Source organism: Amaranthus tricolor, chromosome 6 (genome assembly GCF_026212465.1).
Source record: "Amaranthus tricolor cultivar Red isolate AtriRed21 chromosome 6, ASM2621246v1, whole genome shotgun sequence".
NCBI classification, from domain to species: domain Eukaryota; kingdom Viridiplantae; phylum Streptophyta; class Magnoliopsida; order Caryophyllales; family Amaranthaceae; genus Amaranthus; species Amaranthus tricolor.
In genome coordinates, this window is record NC_080052.1 from 8,902,650 (window position 1) to 8,922,349 (window position 19,700).

Genomic DNA, 19,700 nt, shown 5'->3' on the forward strand with positions numbered 1-19,700 from the left:
CATTTCCCCTTCTCTCAAAGGGCGTGTTTCCCTTGGAATGTCGTATAAACCTATAATTTAATATAAAATTAAAAGATACTTAAACATTAGATTTTACCAATAATAATAGTAAATATATAATATATATTATAATTTAAGAACGTAACAAATACTTACGGCATCTATGTTTTCGACTCCAACCTCCTTTACGGATTGTAAGATACCGTCCATGTATTTGAGAGTGTAGTAGCCGCAATCAACGGTATTATAATCTTATCAAAAGCACTAAGAGAAAATAGATGTTAGTGCCAAAAAAGTTTAAAAACCCATAAAATCGCAACTTAATTAGTACGTAATTTCTAGCATATGACTATGATTTTCAATTCTAACCACTTCAACACAATAATATATACCAAATAGTGTTGTGTGCCAAGTTTCGTGCAAAACAAACTAAGTTGGAGCTACTTTATGCGCGAAAGTGCCAAAAAAGCTTAAAAACCCATAAAATCGCAACTTAACACGTAATTTCTAGCATATGACTATGATTTTCAATTCTAACAACTTCAACACAATAATATATACCAAATAGTGTTGTGTGCCAAGTTTCGTGCAAAACAAAACAAGTTTGAGCTAATTTATGCGCGAAAGTGCCAAAAAAGCTTAAAAACCCATAAAATCGCAACTTAACACGTAATTTCTAGCATATGATTATGATTTTCAATTCTAACCACTTCAACACAATAATATATACCAAATAGTGTTGTATGCCAAGTTTCATGCAAAACAAACCAACTTTGAGCTATTTTATGCGCGAAAGTGCCAAAAAAGCTTAAAAACCCTTAAAATCACAACTTAGCATGAAATTTCTAGCATATGACTATGATTTTCAATTCTAACCACTTCAACACAATAACATATACCAAATAGTGTTGTGTGCCAAGTTTCGTGCAAAACAAACCAAGTTTGAGCTTTGGAAGTTCATTTCCCTCAGGAAGCATCTCACCTAACGCTTCTAATAACATTGTGAAAATTGTCAACACTGCTGTTAGTTTGGTGAACTTTGTACATCCAGGGTGCAGAGGCCTTTGAGAAGCCTCTGCTAACAAGTCAAAAACACGAGGACGTTTTCCTAATTCATCCTCGACCCCCTCCATCATCTCATCAACACGATCCACATCCTCATCGACATTCTCTTCATCTGTCTTATACCCATGAACACGATCTACTACATCCTCATTGACATCGGCCACATTATTGACATCCTCAACAACACTTTTCTTTTTGTACACTCCCTCCTCACCATGCCAAACCCAAACATGATATTGAGGCCTAAACCCACGTCGTAGTATATGCTCCCTAAGGATATGAACACTATCTACCATTGATACATTGCCACAAGTGACACATGGACAATAAAAATCAACTCCCTCCGTCCTAACTTGATGTTCAACCGCAATACTACAAAATTCTAATACGCCATCAATAAATTCTGACGATTCAATGCTTCCATACATCCAAGAACGATCTTTTGTCATCCTAATTAGTGTGATTAATTAATTCAAAATAAAATTAATAACAACTTAGATACATAAGTGTGTGTGTGTGTGTGTATATATATATATATATATATATATGTGTGTGTGTGTGTGTGTGTGTGTGTGTGTGTGTGTGTGTGTGTGTGTGTGTGTGTGTGTGTGTGTGTGTGTGTGTGTACACACACTTAACCCTTGTTAACCCAAATTTACCCTAGCTATTTAACCTTCTTATTATTTAAATTATTCAAATTATGTATATTTTAATTAATTACAAACTACATACATAAGTAAACTATTGTGATTATTCATACATAATTAACAAACTAAATATAACAACTTGAAAAGAATGTAAAACTTAAAAATTAAACAGCTTAAAGAATAATCAACAAACTAATTATAACATCAACCCAAAAAAATATCAAAAAAAAAACTTCATAGTTGAATAGAAATTTACCTTAGTATTTAGATATGATAATGGTGTGCTCTACAATTGGGTATAGTTACCTACAATGAAAAACAAAAAAAAGTTAGTATAATTTGAAAAACTAAGCCCTAAAATACTATAAAACTTGAAGAACTAAAGGTTGAAGAAACAAAAGAGAGAAATTATACCTTAAAAGAACTTAAATGTTGAAGAACTAATGCAAGAACTTGAAGAAACAAAAATTGCAATGCCTCAGTCGTGCGTGGGTTTAATGTCGTGGGTAAGAAAAAAATTGTAGCTTGAAGAAGAAGATGAGGGATTATGAACAAATTTTGTGGGTTTGAAGAAAATTGAAGCTTAGCTTGAAGAAGAAAAAGGTGATCGATGAAACAGTCGTGCGTAGTACAGTAGGTTTGAAGAGGGTTTATGAATGAGAACAGAAGGTTTTGTAAAAGGAATGTTAAAAGGCGCGTTTTAAAAACGGTTATTTGCTGCGGGTATATTAGAACCGCAGTATAAAATAAGTTAAATGTTGCGGGCCTCAATTAAACCGCAGTATATAGTCCAATTTCAATTTTTAAAATAACTTATGTGCTGCGGGTTTCAGGTAAACTGCAACATTTGTTGTATTTTTTTTTCAATTTATTGTTGCGTATAAAGAAAACCGCAGCAAATGACTCGAAGCATATATGTTTTTTTCCAATAGTGATAGGGGCAGTTGGCGGCGCCTTATCCACGTCTTAGATTACTAAACTCGTTCCTCCTACCCACCGTTTGCTATTGTTCATTGCCTTTACTTATCACTCTTTACCTCCTTTACTTTTATCTTTATTTTTAGTTATTTGTACGTATTCTTTTTTATGTATTTTTAGTTATTTGATTATTATTCATGGTCAATGTGGGTTGTAAGTTGCAGGCTTCTGGGTAGTTGCAGGTTTCTCTATTTTTGAAGACCTTTCTCGAGCTGAAGGCGCACTCTTCTTTATGAATATGAGCTGCCGTCTTTCTTCCCTCCACAGACTCTGACCATAATTTTTTATGAGCGGGATACACTGGATATGATGATGATGATGATTTTTCACATTTTTGATAAGAAATCCAAATAAGTTTAATATAATGTATATAAATTTAAGGGAAAATGACAAGTTTTTCATGTGAAAATCATAAAAACAACTACGATAAAAAAATTTCTCAATAGTTAGGGTCAATCATATAAGTCAAAATTAATCAAGCTAGTGTTCCTAATTATATATGAACATTTGATATCATCCTTGAAAATAACTCGCCTTATTGATGGTGTCTCATTTTTCCTCTATGCTCCGAAGTTTCTCTTAGTGATGTTCTTCAATAAGCTCTACAAATAACACTTAAAAAAAGTCTAGCGCCTTCCTTCAAATCAAGTTTTCGAAACGATATCGTTCACCAAATTCTTCTAATTGTATTACTCTTGCAAACTTGTTTTCTAGTTTTTGTGATTTTTCTATTCTTCTTAACTCATTTTCGTCCAATTACATATTGTAAACTACAAGTAGGGTGTGCATAAAACCGATCCAAAATATGCAATATCCGGTTTCTAAAAGCGGATAATTTACCCGTTTTTCGCAAATCGAATAATTCGGATCAGGTACCCGGTTTTAAAGTCGGGAACCGGATCCGGGTCACATATTTTTGAAAACTGGATATTCGGTATCCGGTTTAATTTATTTTTAATTTTTTTGTAAATAAAATGATGATGGTATCTATTAAGCCAACCTTGGGTTGAATCTTAATTTTTTTCCTCTGCAGATTCTTTTTTTTATAATTGTTCTTACTAAATCAATGTGTAATAATGTTACTCTTAAATTTTCTTAATTTGTTTTTATGAATAATTAAGCTACATATTTTTAGAGAATTAGTAATTGAATTTTATATAAAAAAATATTCTAAACAAAAATAGAGGTAAAAAAACGCATGTATGGTTGAACGAAAAAAGACAAAAAAATCGGGTATCCGGATCCGACCCGGATTAAACCGTTTACTCGGAATCCGGATACCTGGTTTAATCCGGGTCGGAATCGGATCACGTTTTTAGGTATTCAAAAAACCGAATATCTCGATTTTCGAATCCGGATCGACCCGATATCCAGCTTTAAATCGAATCCGGATCGACCCGATATCCGGCTTTGAAACCTCAGTATATTTCTTATTCATTTATTTAAGTATCGTATAGTGACCAGAGAGAAATAACAATCATTCTAACCAAGTTTTGGAGAACTAAATTGTTGTAGTTGCATTGTTGGTAATATCTACACAAATTGTTCTTCAAACATTGGTGAAACTACACAAGAAAGATCAAGTTGTTGAAATTACATTATCACAATACTTTTAACATTGTAATATTTGTATACTCACTTTATTATTATCAAAATAATATTTGATTAATTAGTGCCTTAATGATTATAAGTCAAGGGTCATTACATATCTTGATAATATGATTGACTACTACATTACCAACTCCAAAAACAAAAGATTTTGATCACAAGTTGGATTACAAAAAGCTTAAAATAAATAATTTTTGTTATGTTTATGGTTAAAAGGGCTTAATTAAGATCTTCTCTTTCATTGTCCTTCTTCTATATTTGGTGGATTATGGATCTTGTCATCTTGAGATCTCACAATTATATATGGTTATCAATTAATATTATTTTGTATTGGTTAAATGGTAGTTTTCAACTTCTACTAATTGCTCTTGTGCTTATCTTCCCTTAACCACTCATAGTTTTATGTCAACTACTTACATCATCCACTTTTTTCATGTCATGAAGCGAGTGGATACAAATACAATACATCTTTTATCATAGGATGTCTATGTTAAAAACTCTAATCCCTAACTTTTAATTTTGTGATGTTGAGAGATGAATCCAGAATATTAAAGTGCGTTGGTTGAATATTTATCTTTATATGTGTAGATAATTAATTAATTGTCATTTTTCTATATTATATGTCTCACAAATATTTTTTAGTCTAATAATACGAGTTATGACGCAGACAGACTCGAACATAAATTCCTTTTAAGTATAATGGATCGATGGGTATTCAATCTCGACAATTGTTATGAGTTGAAATTAAGTTTCAATTAATTATTATGTGATTAAAATCTTATGATGATTGTATCAAATATCATATCTATCTTCATCTTATGCAACTCTCTTGCACCAAAAATATAATTTTTTTTTTTATTAACTTTTCCCGAATTTATTTAGAAGTGGAAGAGATATTATAAACAATTCATCTACTGACTACTATAGTTCATATAACAACACAAATATCTTATTTATTCCTATTAGTAACGATATATCAATTATATCATGATAGAGTAGTATAACTATAGTCATATTAAATATTAAATATTAAATAATTTATAATTTAGTTTTGTCACTTTTTTAGCAAACATATGGAGAATCATTAATATAAAATAATTATTACTCCATACATCTAATTTATTATCATATAATCATCATTTTCACGCGACTTAGTTTACTAACTAGTTGATCGGTATCTGGGTTAACTTTAATATTAATCAATACATACAATTTATATTATATTTTTATATTTTTTTAATTACTCTATCATAATTTTATATTATAAAATTTTTTTATAATAATTGTGGTAAATTGAGAAGGATAAGTATATATAAGAATATTTTGATGGATTATTTGTAAATCCTCCTTCCCCTACCTTTTGATAGCAATTGATTACACTACTACCATATTGCCAATGAACTTCATCAAAAATTCACAAGATCCAATGCTTATGATCATCATGGAAGCTACTATTCACCTTAGTGACAAACATTCCATTCATCATGATTGTCTTCCACGTTTCTTTACCTTTAATTTAATATTAATTTTTTTTAATAAATAAATAAATAATCATTCACTATATTATTCAATTATTATGTGGATCCTCATATGATCAAAATCATGTCCTATCTTTTTCAATTATTTTTTCCCTCCTTATTTTCTTCTTGAATTATGATGGAAAGTGCAATTTCATCATATTTTTTGATCTAAAGTAGGTTACTAGGAGTATACAAGTAGGCATAAAGAAGAAAGAAAAAAAGTAAGCATGAATTTGATTAAAGCTAAAGGGTATTTTTGTCATAGTAATTTATGTATTATTAATTTATGTAAAGATGTAGAGAATCCTACTTTACTTCTCTCCTCTCCCTTTCTCTTTTCTTTTTTCACACAAAAACTTTACTTTTATAATTATTTATTTATCATTTATAAAATTGATTGAACAACTTTAAATTTCTGTTATCCAAACGGCTATATTTTTTTTCAATATTGTCTTTTTTCTTTACTTTTATAAATTTACATACTTTGTTTTGATTATTCGTTTCATTTACAAATAACATAAAGATTAAAGAGTTGAATATAGTAAACTAAAGTGATGCAGTCATTTAAAAATATGAACAAAAATATAAAAAATAAAAGTGATTATAAAATCATGTTTTAAATAAAAATGAGACAAAATCAATCCTAAAATACTAAAATAGTAATAGAGCAATTTGAAAGTGACAAAGTATAATTAAGGATGTTCCTCATCTCCATATTCTCCCACATCTAGCAAGTATTAGCAACTCTCTTTATATTTAGACATGCAAGAACAACAACATTCTAGTTAAGGCTAACAGAATATTGAGCTTTAATAATTGGTGTAGTAATAGCCCAACAAGAAAAGTCGATATAGAAGTTTTATCTCAGTTAGATTAAATATTGTTTTTCTCATATAAAATTCTATATTCGATTCTCACATATCTCTAATCTTTTATGTCGGTATTTTTTTATTAAATTTTAATAGAATCAGCTCAGTGTTATAGAATTATATGTCGATAACTTAATTTTAGCTTTATTATATATTAAGCTTAAAATCCATAATAAGCAATTTTTAAGGTTCATTCATATGTATTACATCTACATTGATATTTATGGATGATTTTAGATTAGTGTTTTGATTTAAATATTTATTCAAAAATCATATCTCGAATTTCAGTAATTCAAATATTTAAGTTTATTCACAAGTATATCTTTATTCATTTCGATTCAATTAAAAAGTGAACTCGACTTTATCTCAAACTACTATTCGTATTAGCCGCGTTGTAGTAGAATTTAGGTAACTTGAAGAGCATTAAAGGATGTACAAAGTTATCATCTCTCTTTAAAAAAATTTAATAATAATTTATGTTATTATTTTTTTCCACTAAAAGAAAACTATTATAGATTGAATTTAACCAAAATTCAACAAAAGAAAACAAACATTGAAAAGGTAAATAGCCAAATATGTGACTAAAGCAAAGAAACACACTATGCGATAGGATGTAAAGAAGAAGAGAAAACAAAAAATTGGTGAAAGCTATAAAGCAAAGATAGAATAACAAGGAAATAAAGATACCACAACAAAAGTGACCTACAAAAAAAGCATGTTTGTATATCTTTTTTTAAAAATTATACACATCAACTTCATAGTATGTAAGCAAAAAAAAAAAAAAGTTAATCCTATTATTATATTCATGTTATATCTAAGTGATTTATTTGCACATTCCAAAATCAATTCAATAACTAAAATAAAACTCAATTAAGCATTATGTTAGACTAATTTTAATTTTGGTAAAACACTTTTTCTTTAAGGTGCAAAACCTCATAATGATGAAAATGTTTTCCCTTTAAGAAAACACTTGCATATACTAATAGAGTCCTTCCTATTGGTTTTTATAATTCTTATTTACAAACTTAAATTGTCTTTTTTTATTTTATTACAAGGTTTTTTTTTTTTATTTTAGTTTTCTATTAATAATCATATATGATACATATATATTGTTTTTTCTAATCTTATCCACAAACACACTTTTTTTTTATTTCATTCACTATAGACTTGTTTCTTCAAATCTTATTCTCCGACATAAGTTAGCTATTGCTAAGGGTAGTTATAGTAGTACAAATATGATTGTTATATTACATATTTAATTAGCAGTCTAAATCTATACAATATTCGATAAAAATAGGGTTTATAATAGTAGTTGTTGAAATATATTTTATTGAGGAAGATGAATAAAAATTTTGAATCCCCTCATTTTGATATTGAATACAATTTTAAAATCAACTGCTTGTACCACTAAACACTATTTAAGTTGCAACTTTATTGAGCAATGACAATTTTTCTTTAAAGCACTCCTGGTATTTTAACTGCATCAAATCATTAAGAACTAATGAATACGTCAAACCCTAACACAATCAGAGTAAATTCAAAGATACATAGAAAATACTCCCTCCGATTAATATATAATATTTGAATTGAGACGAATCAAACAAAATATTATACGACTTAAAAGTAATTAATAGTAAATTGTTTTAAAAGTCACATGTGATACTTATACTGAACAGTGTCGATAACTGTATATTATAGCGAGTGTTTCAAAATGGAGGAAGTATACACTATACAGCCCCATGATGCCATGAATACATTTATTTGCACTATCCTTTTCCTTTATCACCCCATTCTCATAAAGATAGAGAAGAAAGATGGAAAAGAGCAAAAACCATTAGCTTAAATCTGAAGACCCTTCCTTTCTTTTTAACCTTTTCGTTCACTTATCCAGTCATTCTCTCTTAACATTATGTTTACTTCTAAAACCCCTTACACACCACCTCAACAAGTTCACCAGATTCTCTTCTTCACTTTTACACTATTCTCTTCTTACATCATCACTTCAAATCCCCACCATTAAATCTCTTCTCAAAAATGTTCTTCTTCTACTTCATAATACCTTAAAAATCCTTTCTTTTTGTCTAAAATTCCTTACCCACAAAACAATTTCACTAAAATGTTCACTTCTTTACCATATTTAGTAAGTTTAACAGTCCTTTTCTTCATTTCCCTCTGTTTTTTCTCATCCACTTCCCCTGTTTTAGCCTCTGATTTTGAAGCTTTACTTACTCTTAAACAAGGATTTGACAACCCAAATCCTTCATTAACAAACTGGGATTCTTCAAATTCAAGCTCAGTTTGCTTTTGGACAGGAATTAAATGCCTCCATGGAAGAGTAATCTCACTTGACTTAACAGATTTCAACCTTGAAGGCTCTGTTTCCCCTGTTTTTTCAACCCTAGATAGCCTCATTCATCTCTCTTTAGCAGGAAACAACTTTTCGGGTCGGGTTGAAATCCGAAACTCGAACAGTCTTCAGTTCCTAAACCTCTCAAACAACCAATTTAGTGGTGGGTTAGAAACATGGAATTTCTCAAGTTTACCAAATTTAGAAGTTTTTGATGTTTATAATAACAATTTCACTTCACCTCTTCCACTTCGGATTACAAATTTAAAAAAGTTGAGGCATTTAGATTTGGGTGGGAATTTTTTCTTTGGTGAAATCCCACAAATTTATGGTGATTTAACCTCTTTAGAATACTTGTTTCTTGGAGGAAATGATCTTAATGGAAGAATCCCAAAAGAGTTGGGTAACTTAACAAGTTTAAAGGAGCTTTATTTAGGGCAATACAATGTGTATGAAGGTGGCATTCCCAAAGAGTTTGGAAAGTTGATTAATCTTGCCCATTTGGATCTTTCAAGTTGTGGGTTATCCGGCCCAATACCCAAAGAAATGGGGAATATGGAGCTACTTGATACTCTTTACTTGCATATGAATCATCTTTCAGGTGATATACCAAAAGAATTGGGCAACCTTACAAATTTGGTATACTTTGATGTTTCTATAAATGCACTTAGTGGAGAGATTCCTAATGAGTTTGTTAATCTTAAAAGCTTGAAACTGTTTAATCTTTTCATGAACAAGCTTCATGGGTCAATTCCTGATTATGTTGCTGATGATTTGCCTTATTTGGAGACTCTTGAGCTATGGAAGAACAATTTTACTGGTGAAATACCGCGAAAATTAGGGCAAAATGGCAAGCTTAAGGTCTTGGATTTGTCTTCTAATAAGGTTACTGGTACTATCCCTTCAAACTTGTGTGATTCAAACCAACTTAGTGTCTTAATTTTGATGAATAATTTCTTGTTTGGAACTATCCCACAAAGTTTAGGGTCTTGTGTTAGTCTTACTAGGGTTAGATTAGGCCAAAATTACCTTAATGGGAGTGTCCCAAATGGATTTATTTACTTGCCTAATCTTAACTTATTAGAGCTTCAAAGTAACTATCTTTCTGGTACTTTGCCTGAAAATGTTGATCCTTTGTTAAATCCAGCTAAGTTAGACCAACTTAACCTCTCTAATAACCTTTTATCCGGTCCTTTGCCGGAATCAATTTCAAATTTCAGTTCAGTTCAGTTCATTTACTTTAGCGGGAACCAATTTTCGGGCCCGATTCCAAAGTGTATAGGGCAACTTAAACAAGTGATTAAGATTGATTTTAGCAAGAATAACCTTTCAGGTTTAATCCCTAGTGAAATTGGAAGTTGTTCTCATCTTACATACCTTGATCTTAGCCAAAACAATCTCAGTGGGTCCATTCCTCCTGAGATTTCTAGTGTTAAAATCATGAGTTATTTGAATTTGTCTAGGAACCATTTAAATGGTACAATACCCATGTCACTAGGGTCTATGAAAAGTCTCACAGATGTTGATTTTTCATTCAATGATCTTTCGGGTAAATTGCCCGAGTCCGGGCAGTTTACGATTTTCAATGCCTCTTCCTTTTCGGGCAACCCATTACTTTGTGGATCGGTCTTGGATAACCAATGTAACTTGTCCCTAACCCTGAGTTCAAACCGAAAATCTAATTCTAGTGAGTTTAAACTTGTGATTGCACTTGCCCTTTTGGTTTGCTCCCTAATTTTCGCTGTGGCCGCGGTTATAAAGGCGAAATCCTTCAAAAAAAATTCGGATTCATGGAAATTAACCACATTTCAAAAGGTGGGTTTTAATGTGTTGGATATACTCGAATGCATGAAAGAAGGCAATGTGATTGGAAGAGGAGGTGCGGGAATCGTTTATCATGGTAAAATGTCTTGTGGGTCTGAAATTGCAGTAAAAAAACTATTAGGTTTCGGACCTAGTAGACATGACCATGGTTTCAAAGCCGAGATTGAAACTCTCGGACAAATAAGACATCGTAACATAGTGAGGTTACTCGCATTTTGCTCGAACAAGCACACGAATCTTTTGGTGTACGATTACATGCGCAATGGTAGCCTAGGTGAAGCACTTCATGGTAAAAAACTAGGAGGTTTCCTAGGATGGAATATGAGGTACAAAATTGCAATTGAATCTGCTAAAGGACTTTGTTACCTTCACCATGATTGTTCCCCTTTGATTGTTCACCGTGATGTCAAATCCAACAACATTCTCCTTAACTCCAATTTCGAAGCACACGTGGCAGATTTCGGGCTAGCCAAATTCTTAGTCGACGGTGGCGCGTCAGAGTGCATGTCAGCCATTGCTGGATCATATGGTTATATTGCTCCAGGTATCACACTCTGTACTTTTACCCTTTTTTCCCAGTACAGTTTTGTTCATACCAACTTGTTTTATGATGATCGTTAATTACTCTAATCATAGCGTAAAAATGCGGTAACAGTCGCGATCATGTTAAACGCCTAAATATAGGTCAAATTAGAAGATATCCCTTAATATGACACAAAATACTATTTTTTACATTTTTACAACACAGAATATATCAATTCATTTATTTTGTAAAGCTTTGCAACGCAATTGATAAGTCTTTTTTTACACTTAAGAACCTCATAATAATGAATAACTTGATAAATTAGTTAAGTTAGTTAATTGGTAGTGCATATAAGTAACATAAGGACAAATGGCAAATGAAATCAAGATTTTGTGGTGTGACCTGAACTACTGAAATTCTGTCAATTAGTCAGTGGATTGTTAGAAGTGAACAAATGTGGCCCACTTTTGCTAAACATAGTTTTTTGATGTATTGTGATTGTCTGCTAGCTGTTGGAAAACAAGCTTATAAAATTATAATTACTATATGCACAATCCCAAAATTTCATTTTTTATATGGCTTTTTATGTTCTATCTTTTTAGAATATTTTATTTTGTTTTAAAAGAAAATTTTAATTAATATTTTTAAGGCATATATAGATGATAAAATATATTTATGTGAGATTTCGATAAATTCGTCTTAAAATATATATTTTATAATTTTTTATGATGCGTATTTAGAGATATTAAGGCTCAAAATTTACTTTGAAAATTGTGCGAAAAGAAAAAAAAAATTCAGAGAGGGTAATACAATTTTTCCTCTATTACAAAGTATCATTATTGACAATCTCTAATAATGTAAAAGTTTTTTACTTTTATTTAAGCAATTTAAACACAACAAATAATATTTTTTATTTACATTACTTTATTAAATAATACTTCTATTACACACACACACACATATATATATATATATATATATATATATATATATATATATATATATATATATATATATATATATATATATATATATATATATATATATATATATATATATATATATATATATATATATATATATATACATATAACTCAATTATATTCTGGGTTGCACATTTCTTTTGTACAATTTTCTTCTAGTAATAATCTTCATTATTCTCATTTAATCTTATTTACACATTTATCCTCCATTACTTCTGCTACTTTCTCTGTTTTTTACTTACACCAAAACTATATTTTGCACTATTCATTATTTAAAATATTTTGCATATTACGGCTATCCTACGAGAAAATTATATAGTCACGAGGGATATTGTTTTTTTTCATCTCATCGCATATTTTCATAATATCAAATTTTTATATGTTTTAGTTATTTGCAACTCTAGATATAAACAATGCCACCAACACATTGAAATATGCAATTTTTTGGGTGCAATTAAATAAGAACAGATAAAGTATAAAATACTAAAACATCTTTTAAAGGTGAAAATATTATGTAACAGATAGAGTATTAGCATGTAATTTTAATTATTTTTTTAATTTATAATGAAAACTATAATATAGTACTCCTAATACATTAACCATTGATATTGATCCATAATAAGTGGAGATTTGTTAATATTATTATTATAATAAAAAAAAAAGTAATACTAATGTATTAGGTGGTCAAAAAATAAAAAAGAAGCGAAGAATTGAAGGTTTTATTGGGGAGTGTAAAAAAAAAGCGAAAGTAGAGAGTAGGGGATCAATGTTGAAGCTAACGAAAGGCTGCTAGCTGTTAGAATGCATTGTAGTCTCATTCTCAATGTCCAATGAATGCGACCAAACATTATCATTATTGTTATGATTACGTCTATTTTAATCCAACTGTTCACTCGCATCCCTAGATGCAACCTTTCAAATGCCCCCTTCATACCATAAGCATTAGGCATACTATACATCATACTTCATTAAATGCATTAATTTAATTTTTAATATCTCAAATTATGTATAATAAAAAATAATAAAAATTAAATATTTATAATCTTTATTTTAAGACGAATCAAATAAAATATCATTTTAACTATATTTTAACTTATAAATTAAAAAACTAATCGTAAATCAAAAGTAATGAATGAATAGTGTAATAATCTCATATGTTGTAAGTAAATTGAAACGGAAGAAATATAATCATAAATTGATTAAATTCAACCACAAAAATAAAATTAAAAAATCAACATAATTACAACTGGTACCCGGAGTCCCGACTCGATTTATCCGGATATTTATCCGACATTCGGGTACCCTAATAAATCGGGTCGGAACACGGACCATAAGATAGCTACCCGATGTAATGAACACCCCTAATCATAATATAACTTGAAACCGTCGTATTTTGCTATATTACTATGAATTTTTGAATTTGAATTAAAAGGAAAGAAAGTGATTTTTAAGAAAAAAGATTAAAATATATGATAAGATTGAACAAAAGTGGTTGATCATTAAAAACCGGCCATTATATTTTATGAACATTACAATTTTCAATATTGCACCCCCTAATTAGAAAATTATGGGTGGGATTAGAGTTTTTTATTCGTATTATTGAACATTACAATTTTGTGTACATATTTGTTTTTACTTATTCATTTATGAATTTGAGTCTAATCAGAGTCAATTACAAAGTCGAGTAAATATTAAAAATGTTGAATTGTTTTGAATACCTCTAGATAAGACGCTAAGTAAAACAAAGTTTCATTAACTAACCCTATTAAAACCAATCTCTATCTATTGCTTTATTTTGAATATCAAAACTGTTGATACAATGACACAATACATTAAAAGAGAAACAGTCAGTTATATATATATATATATATATATATATATATATATATATATATATATATATATATATATATATATATATATATATATATATATATATTAATAACAAAGTTAAATGATTACGATAATATAAAGAAAAGGCAAAAAATACACCACTGCTTATAATCACACTGAAAAAATGATCAACGTTAATTCTCAATGAAACAGACACACTAATCGCTATTACAAATAGAAGAAACACATTGTTACTAAATAGTGTACAAGTCCATATATTGTCGAGGGAAAGTGACGAAATGTTGGTGACATGGGAATAAGGTATTATAGGAGCGATATTGGGGGATGGAGCATTTTATTGAAAACACCTAAAGGTAAGCCAAAAATAATTTATTATATACAAGTAAAAAACATATAGTACGACTGATACTAATTAGCTCATTTGATAATGAAGAATTATTTTTCTTCTAAGGTTGAGAATTTTCTTATTGCTATGTGACCTAGCATTAGCGGAGTTATTTGTAAATTGCTGGTCACTAACCTTTTAAACATATGATGACTTTGTCGATACTAGTTGGCTGAACTAATAAGTTAGAAAGTAGTGATAATTCATCAACTTTTTTTTATTTTTGTGAGAGTAGTAATAATAGAGCAGTCTATAAGTACCTAAATAGTTGTTGCCTATTGATTTCAAAGGCATATCTCAATCTCGATAGATGATAAAATCATAAAATCGAATCTATTTAACCTTTTAAAAATTTTTAAGAGAAAGATATAGAATTATTTGTTCTTTTAAATCTACATGACTTAAAAAATTTTATATATTTTGAATTTTATAGTGTAAACTAGGACGAAAAAGAAAGTTGAGTGATAAAATGGGTGTGTTGGTGACTGGTACATGGGCCAGTGTTAAGAGTGTCTGAGTGACTGTCATCCATCGTGTGTTGCGAAAGTGAATGACCACATGCACATATATTATCGTGCCCACTTCCTCCCCTTTAATTTCTCTCTAAAGAAAGACATCTTCCCCCATTTTCTCTCTTGTCTTTTCGTTTTGTGCTTTCTTTTCATAAAGCAAATTGCTTATAATCTTGTTTTGTTTATTTCAAATTACTTGTCTTCTTCTCAATTACTCTTTTTCTAAAGCTTTTCTTGCTCTTTGCTTTTTGATGTAGTTACATTCTTACACTAATTCCTTTGAAATTGTTATACATAATACTCCCTATGTTTCTCCTCAAACGTCTATTTATTTAGTTTTTGGATACTATTAATTCAATCTTAATTTGTATTTTATTCTTAATCTATAAATTAAAACATAGTCATATGAAATCTTATTTGATTCTTCCCGGCATAAGTTTTATTAATATCTAATATTAAGGGTAGTAATAGTGTGTTGGCAAACGTGCCCAAATCAATGGAAACATTTGAAAAGAGACAGAGGAAGTAGTAGCCTTTTTAATAATATGTTACTATCACTAGAAATTTTATAGGGATTAAAAAAATATAATTTTATTGAAAAATGATTATAATAACAATGAATATGTAATAATGTGATGGAGGATGAGAAATAGATTTATATGGAACAGGGATATATCTAATAGAAGACATAGATCGGTCGTGAATGATAAATCAGTGAAAATGTAGTATATATTGGATATTTAGCCAATAAATTATTTTAACTCTATTTTTTACTTTTGAGTCGCAATATTTGCTAATTTGCTATTAACATAACATCTAACTATCTTTGTGTTTTTTTCTTGTCATCATGCAGAATACGCGTACACATTAAGAGTGGACGAAAAAAGTGATGTATACAGTTTTGGAGTAGTTCTACTCGAACTCTTAACCGGACGTCGACCAGTGGGGGATTTCGGAGAAGGGGTAGACATAGTCCAATGGTGCAAAGTCCAAACAAATTGCCGCAAAGAAAATGTGGTTGTTGTACTTGATTCTCGACTAAGTGCAGTACCTCAAGATGAAGCCATGCACTTGTTCTTTGTTGCAATGTTATGCACACAAGAGAATAGCATTGAACGTCCAACCATGAGAGAAGTTGTTCAAATGTTATCAGAATATCCTTATCATTCTATGGGATATCAACCTAATCCATCATCTTCATTACTAATTAACAATAATAATAATAATAATAATAATAATAATAATAATAATAATATTAATATTAAGCAGCAATCTAACGATGCCAAAAAAGGATAAAGATTGCACAAAAATAGAAAGATCATGATCTTGTTGTATAAGTTTTTTTTAGTCATTATTTTTTGAGGGAAGTTTTGAAAATTGTGTGTAGGAGATGTAGCTTTGTTGTTATTAATTATAGTGTATTTTATTGTGAAAAATATTGTGTAATTTTTGTTTCTAGTTTAATGTCTAATTAGTTTTAGGCATATAGTGAATATTGGTTACGGAATATATATTATATTATTATATATAGAAATAATGCCAATGTTGAACAATACTTTCTCTGTTCTGTTAAATTTGCATTATCTGTCATTTTGGACCGTTCTATTTAATTTGTGTCATACCACTTTCTTTTAATCTCACTCATACATTTTAACTCTCTTTTAATTTCATTCACACAATTAATTCTCTCTCTTCATTTATTATCCACCTTTTTCTTAATAAACATCACTTTTCTATTTGATTCAAATTATACAGGACAGATGAATATTCATGAAAATGTCTATATTTTTTTTCTGAAGTTTGGTAACTTACTATTAACTAATATATTATAGGCTAAATTGTTAATAACAAAATCAATTTTGTTTGAAGCCATTGAAAATAAACTCATCTATTATTTATTTTATATAAACCTACCTATTAGATATATTTTCTAAAAATAAACTAATCTACTGTTTTTACAACAATATTCAAAGCTTATTTGTAAATCAAGAATTAGGAATTAACAATAGTCAGATTTATTTTCAATAATTATGTCAAATAGGTGAATTTATTAAAGATAAACAAAATTAAGTTTATTTTCAACATATCAAGCAAAAGTTTATGTATTTTTTACGATTTCCCCAAATTATATTGTTAACTAATGTAAAAACCTTTTGGAGGCATGTAATACCCTTGCTTCCACTTTGCTAATCAATTTCGCCTTCATCATACTACTAAACAACCTAACCAATCCATAACTGACTATATTCAATCTATTAAGTCTATTGTATTTGTGGATGAACTTGCATTACTTGGTAAACAAATTGATTTAGAAGATATCACATATACTATTCTGGTTGGGCCGGACAAAAAAAGATCATAAACCTGTTATAGACGAATGCCCTAGATATTAGATTTACATGAAAAACTTTTGGATGAGAAATTGTGTAGCAAGTTTTGCAATCTCGATACATAATTAACATTAATAATATTGTTTAAGATAAATAATGTAAAAATCTAAAATATCGAACTGCTGAAAATCATTTATAACTAAAATTATTCAAAATATTACAACTGAGAAAATATAACATAATATTTGCTTAAAATACATAATAAAAAAATATAAATACAACATAGTTATCCAACTATCCAAGTCATTAAGTAAAATCAATACAACTACGTCTTTGATAGAATAAACAAAGTTGCGCCTTGATCAAAACATGAGCTAAATCTTCCTACAAAATATTGCTATCCATAATACGGATGACAACCAATTGAATTGGATCAGCAATAAAGCCGAGCACAATTGCTTTAACCAGCTTATGTTGTGATAATTAAATCATGCTTACAAAATATTAATCAAGCACAATATAGGAGGTTATTACTCATTACTAACCTCTATTAAGCCATCAAGTTACCATTCTCAATTCTACATACTTATAGTAGTTTATTACTGCTGCTAAACACTTGGTAACCTTATTGCTTATTTAATCAAGTTTGATTAAGATTCATATCATAACTTTACCATCATCACATATCACAATACAACAATAATGACTACTAATATATGGTAGGGTCTAGTTAGGTAATGATCATAGTCCTAAACCCAAACTCTGATTTATAGAATATTCATATTCTGGTCTAATATATATAAGGGCCTGGTTAGGCAAGGATCGTATCATTTCATATTTTATCGTTAATTAGTCAAACAATCAATTAAAATTTATAGAAAATTCTAAAATAAAAATATTTTGATCCAAAATCAATATTAAACTTAAATAATATATTTTCTTAACTATTTTTAAAGTATTATTTTTATATTTTCTTAACTATTTTAAACTTAAAATAATATGATTTCTTAACTATTTTAAACTTAAAATAATATGATTTCTTAACTATTTTAACTTAGAATAATATATTTTCTTAACTATTTTAAGCTTAAAATAATATATTTTCTTAACAATTTTAAAATTAAATGGTGGTGGTGGTGGTGGTGTTTGTGGTGGTGGTAGTGATAGTGCATTTGCAGCAGCAGTAGTACTAGTAGTTGTTGTTGTAGTTGTAGTTGTAAGATTTAATAAAGTGAAGATATAAGATAAAATGTTAGAATTATTTGATGATGGTGGTGGTAATGAACTCGTGGCTAGGGGGTTTCAATAGGTATTGGGCAAAGTTTTAAGCTATAGGAGCAATGCAAGTTAAGTGTGTAAGTGAATGTGTAAGAATTGAAATGCGTATGTAAATGCGTAAGAGTTAGAGTGTATAAGTGAGTGCATAAAAGATGTATAAGAGATTAAAGTGTGGAAGAAAATTAGCTTGTGTAAGGAATTTGTGATAGCTTCTGTAAGTTATGAACAACATGAACTTAAATAGAAGGGGTATTTGTTCATCCAATTTTTGTTCTATAGTTTATGCAAGTAGATATGCTTTAGAATGTGTAAGATTGATTAAGGTTTTACTATGAACTAAGATTAGTTTACTTAGAAAAATTTTCTTAGAACTATAATTAAAATTAATAATAAAAATATAGGTAATTTTTAGGTATAAAATAGTTAAATCAAGTGATATGATTAAAATAACAACCAGTAAAGTTAGTTTTAAAAAAAAATTAAAACGTAACTTTTAAATAAAATCATTAATATAATAATAAAATGTAATTTTCGTGATATAATATATGATAAGATAATGTTTTAGTGTTAATAAAAATTTTTGAAGAAAATAATATTGAAGTTTAATATTTGGAAGAAATTACAAAATAGGAAAAAAAGTTTAGAAATTATAAATGGTTTGAATTGGATAACTAAAGAATTTGGAATAAAGAAATTAAGATTAAAATTTTGAATCTGTTAGAATTCTTTTCTCTCTTAAAATAGTATCGTCCCAAAATTAAGACTTATCAAAAATATAATGATAACGCTCTCTCATGTCGACCTTTTTCACCCAAGTCGCCTCTTCAACTCCGTCGTGACCATATAACCTTAACCAAAGGAATCCTCAAATTTCTTAGCTCATTTACTCAGGTACGCAAGATCTTGCTTGGCCTCTCCTCAAACTTAAGACTCCTCAATCAAAAGTGGCTCCTGAGCTAGAACATGAGACAGATCAT

The 19,700-nt window shown here is 29.1% G+C and overlaps 1 protein-coding gene across 1 annotated transcript; it reads left to right on the forward strand.

Moving 5' to 3' along the window:
- Positions 1-7,573: 7,573 nt before the first annotated feature.
- LOC130816005 (leucine-rich repeat receptor-like serine/threonine-protein kinase BAM3) lies at positions 7,574-16,670 on the forward strand. Its single transcript, XM_057682570.1, has 2 exons — positions 7,574-11,402; positions 15,969-16,670. Exons 1-2 carry the CDS (start codon positions 8,804-8,806, stop codon positions 16,409-16,411), a joined length of 3,042 nt encoding a protein of 1,013 aa, XP_057538553.1. The 5' UTR covers positions 7,574-8,803; the 3' UTR covers positions 16,412-16,670.
- The last annotated feature ends 3,030 nt before the right edge of the window (positions 16,671-19,700 follow it).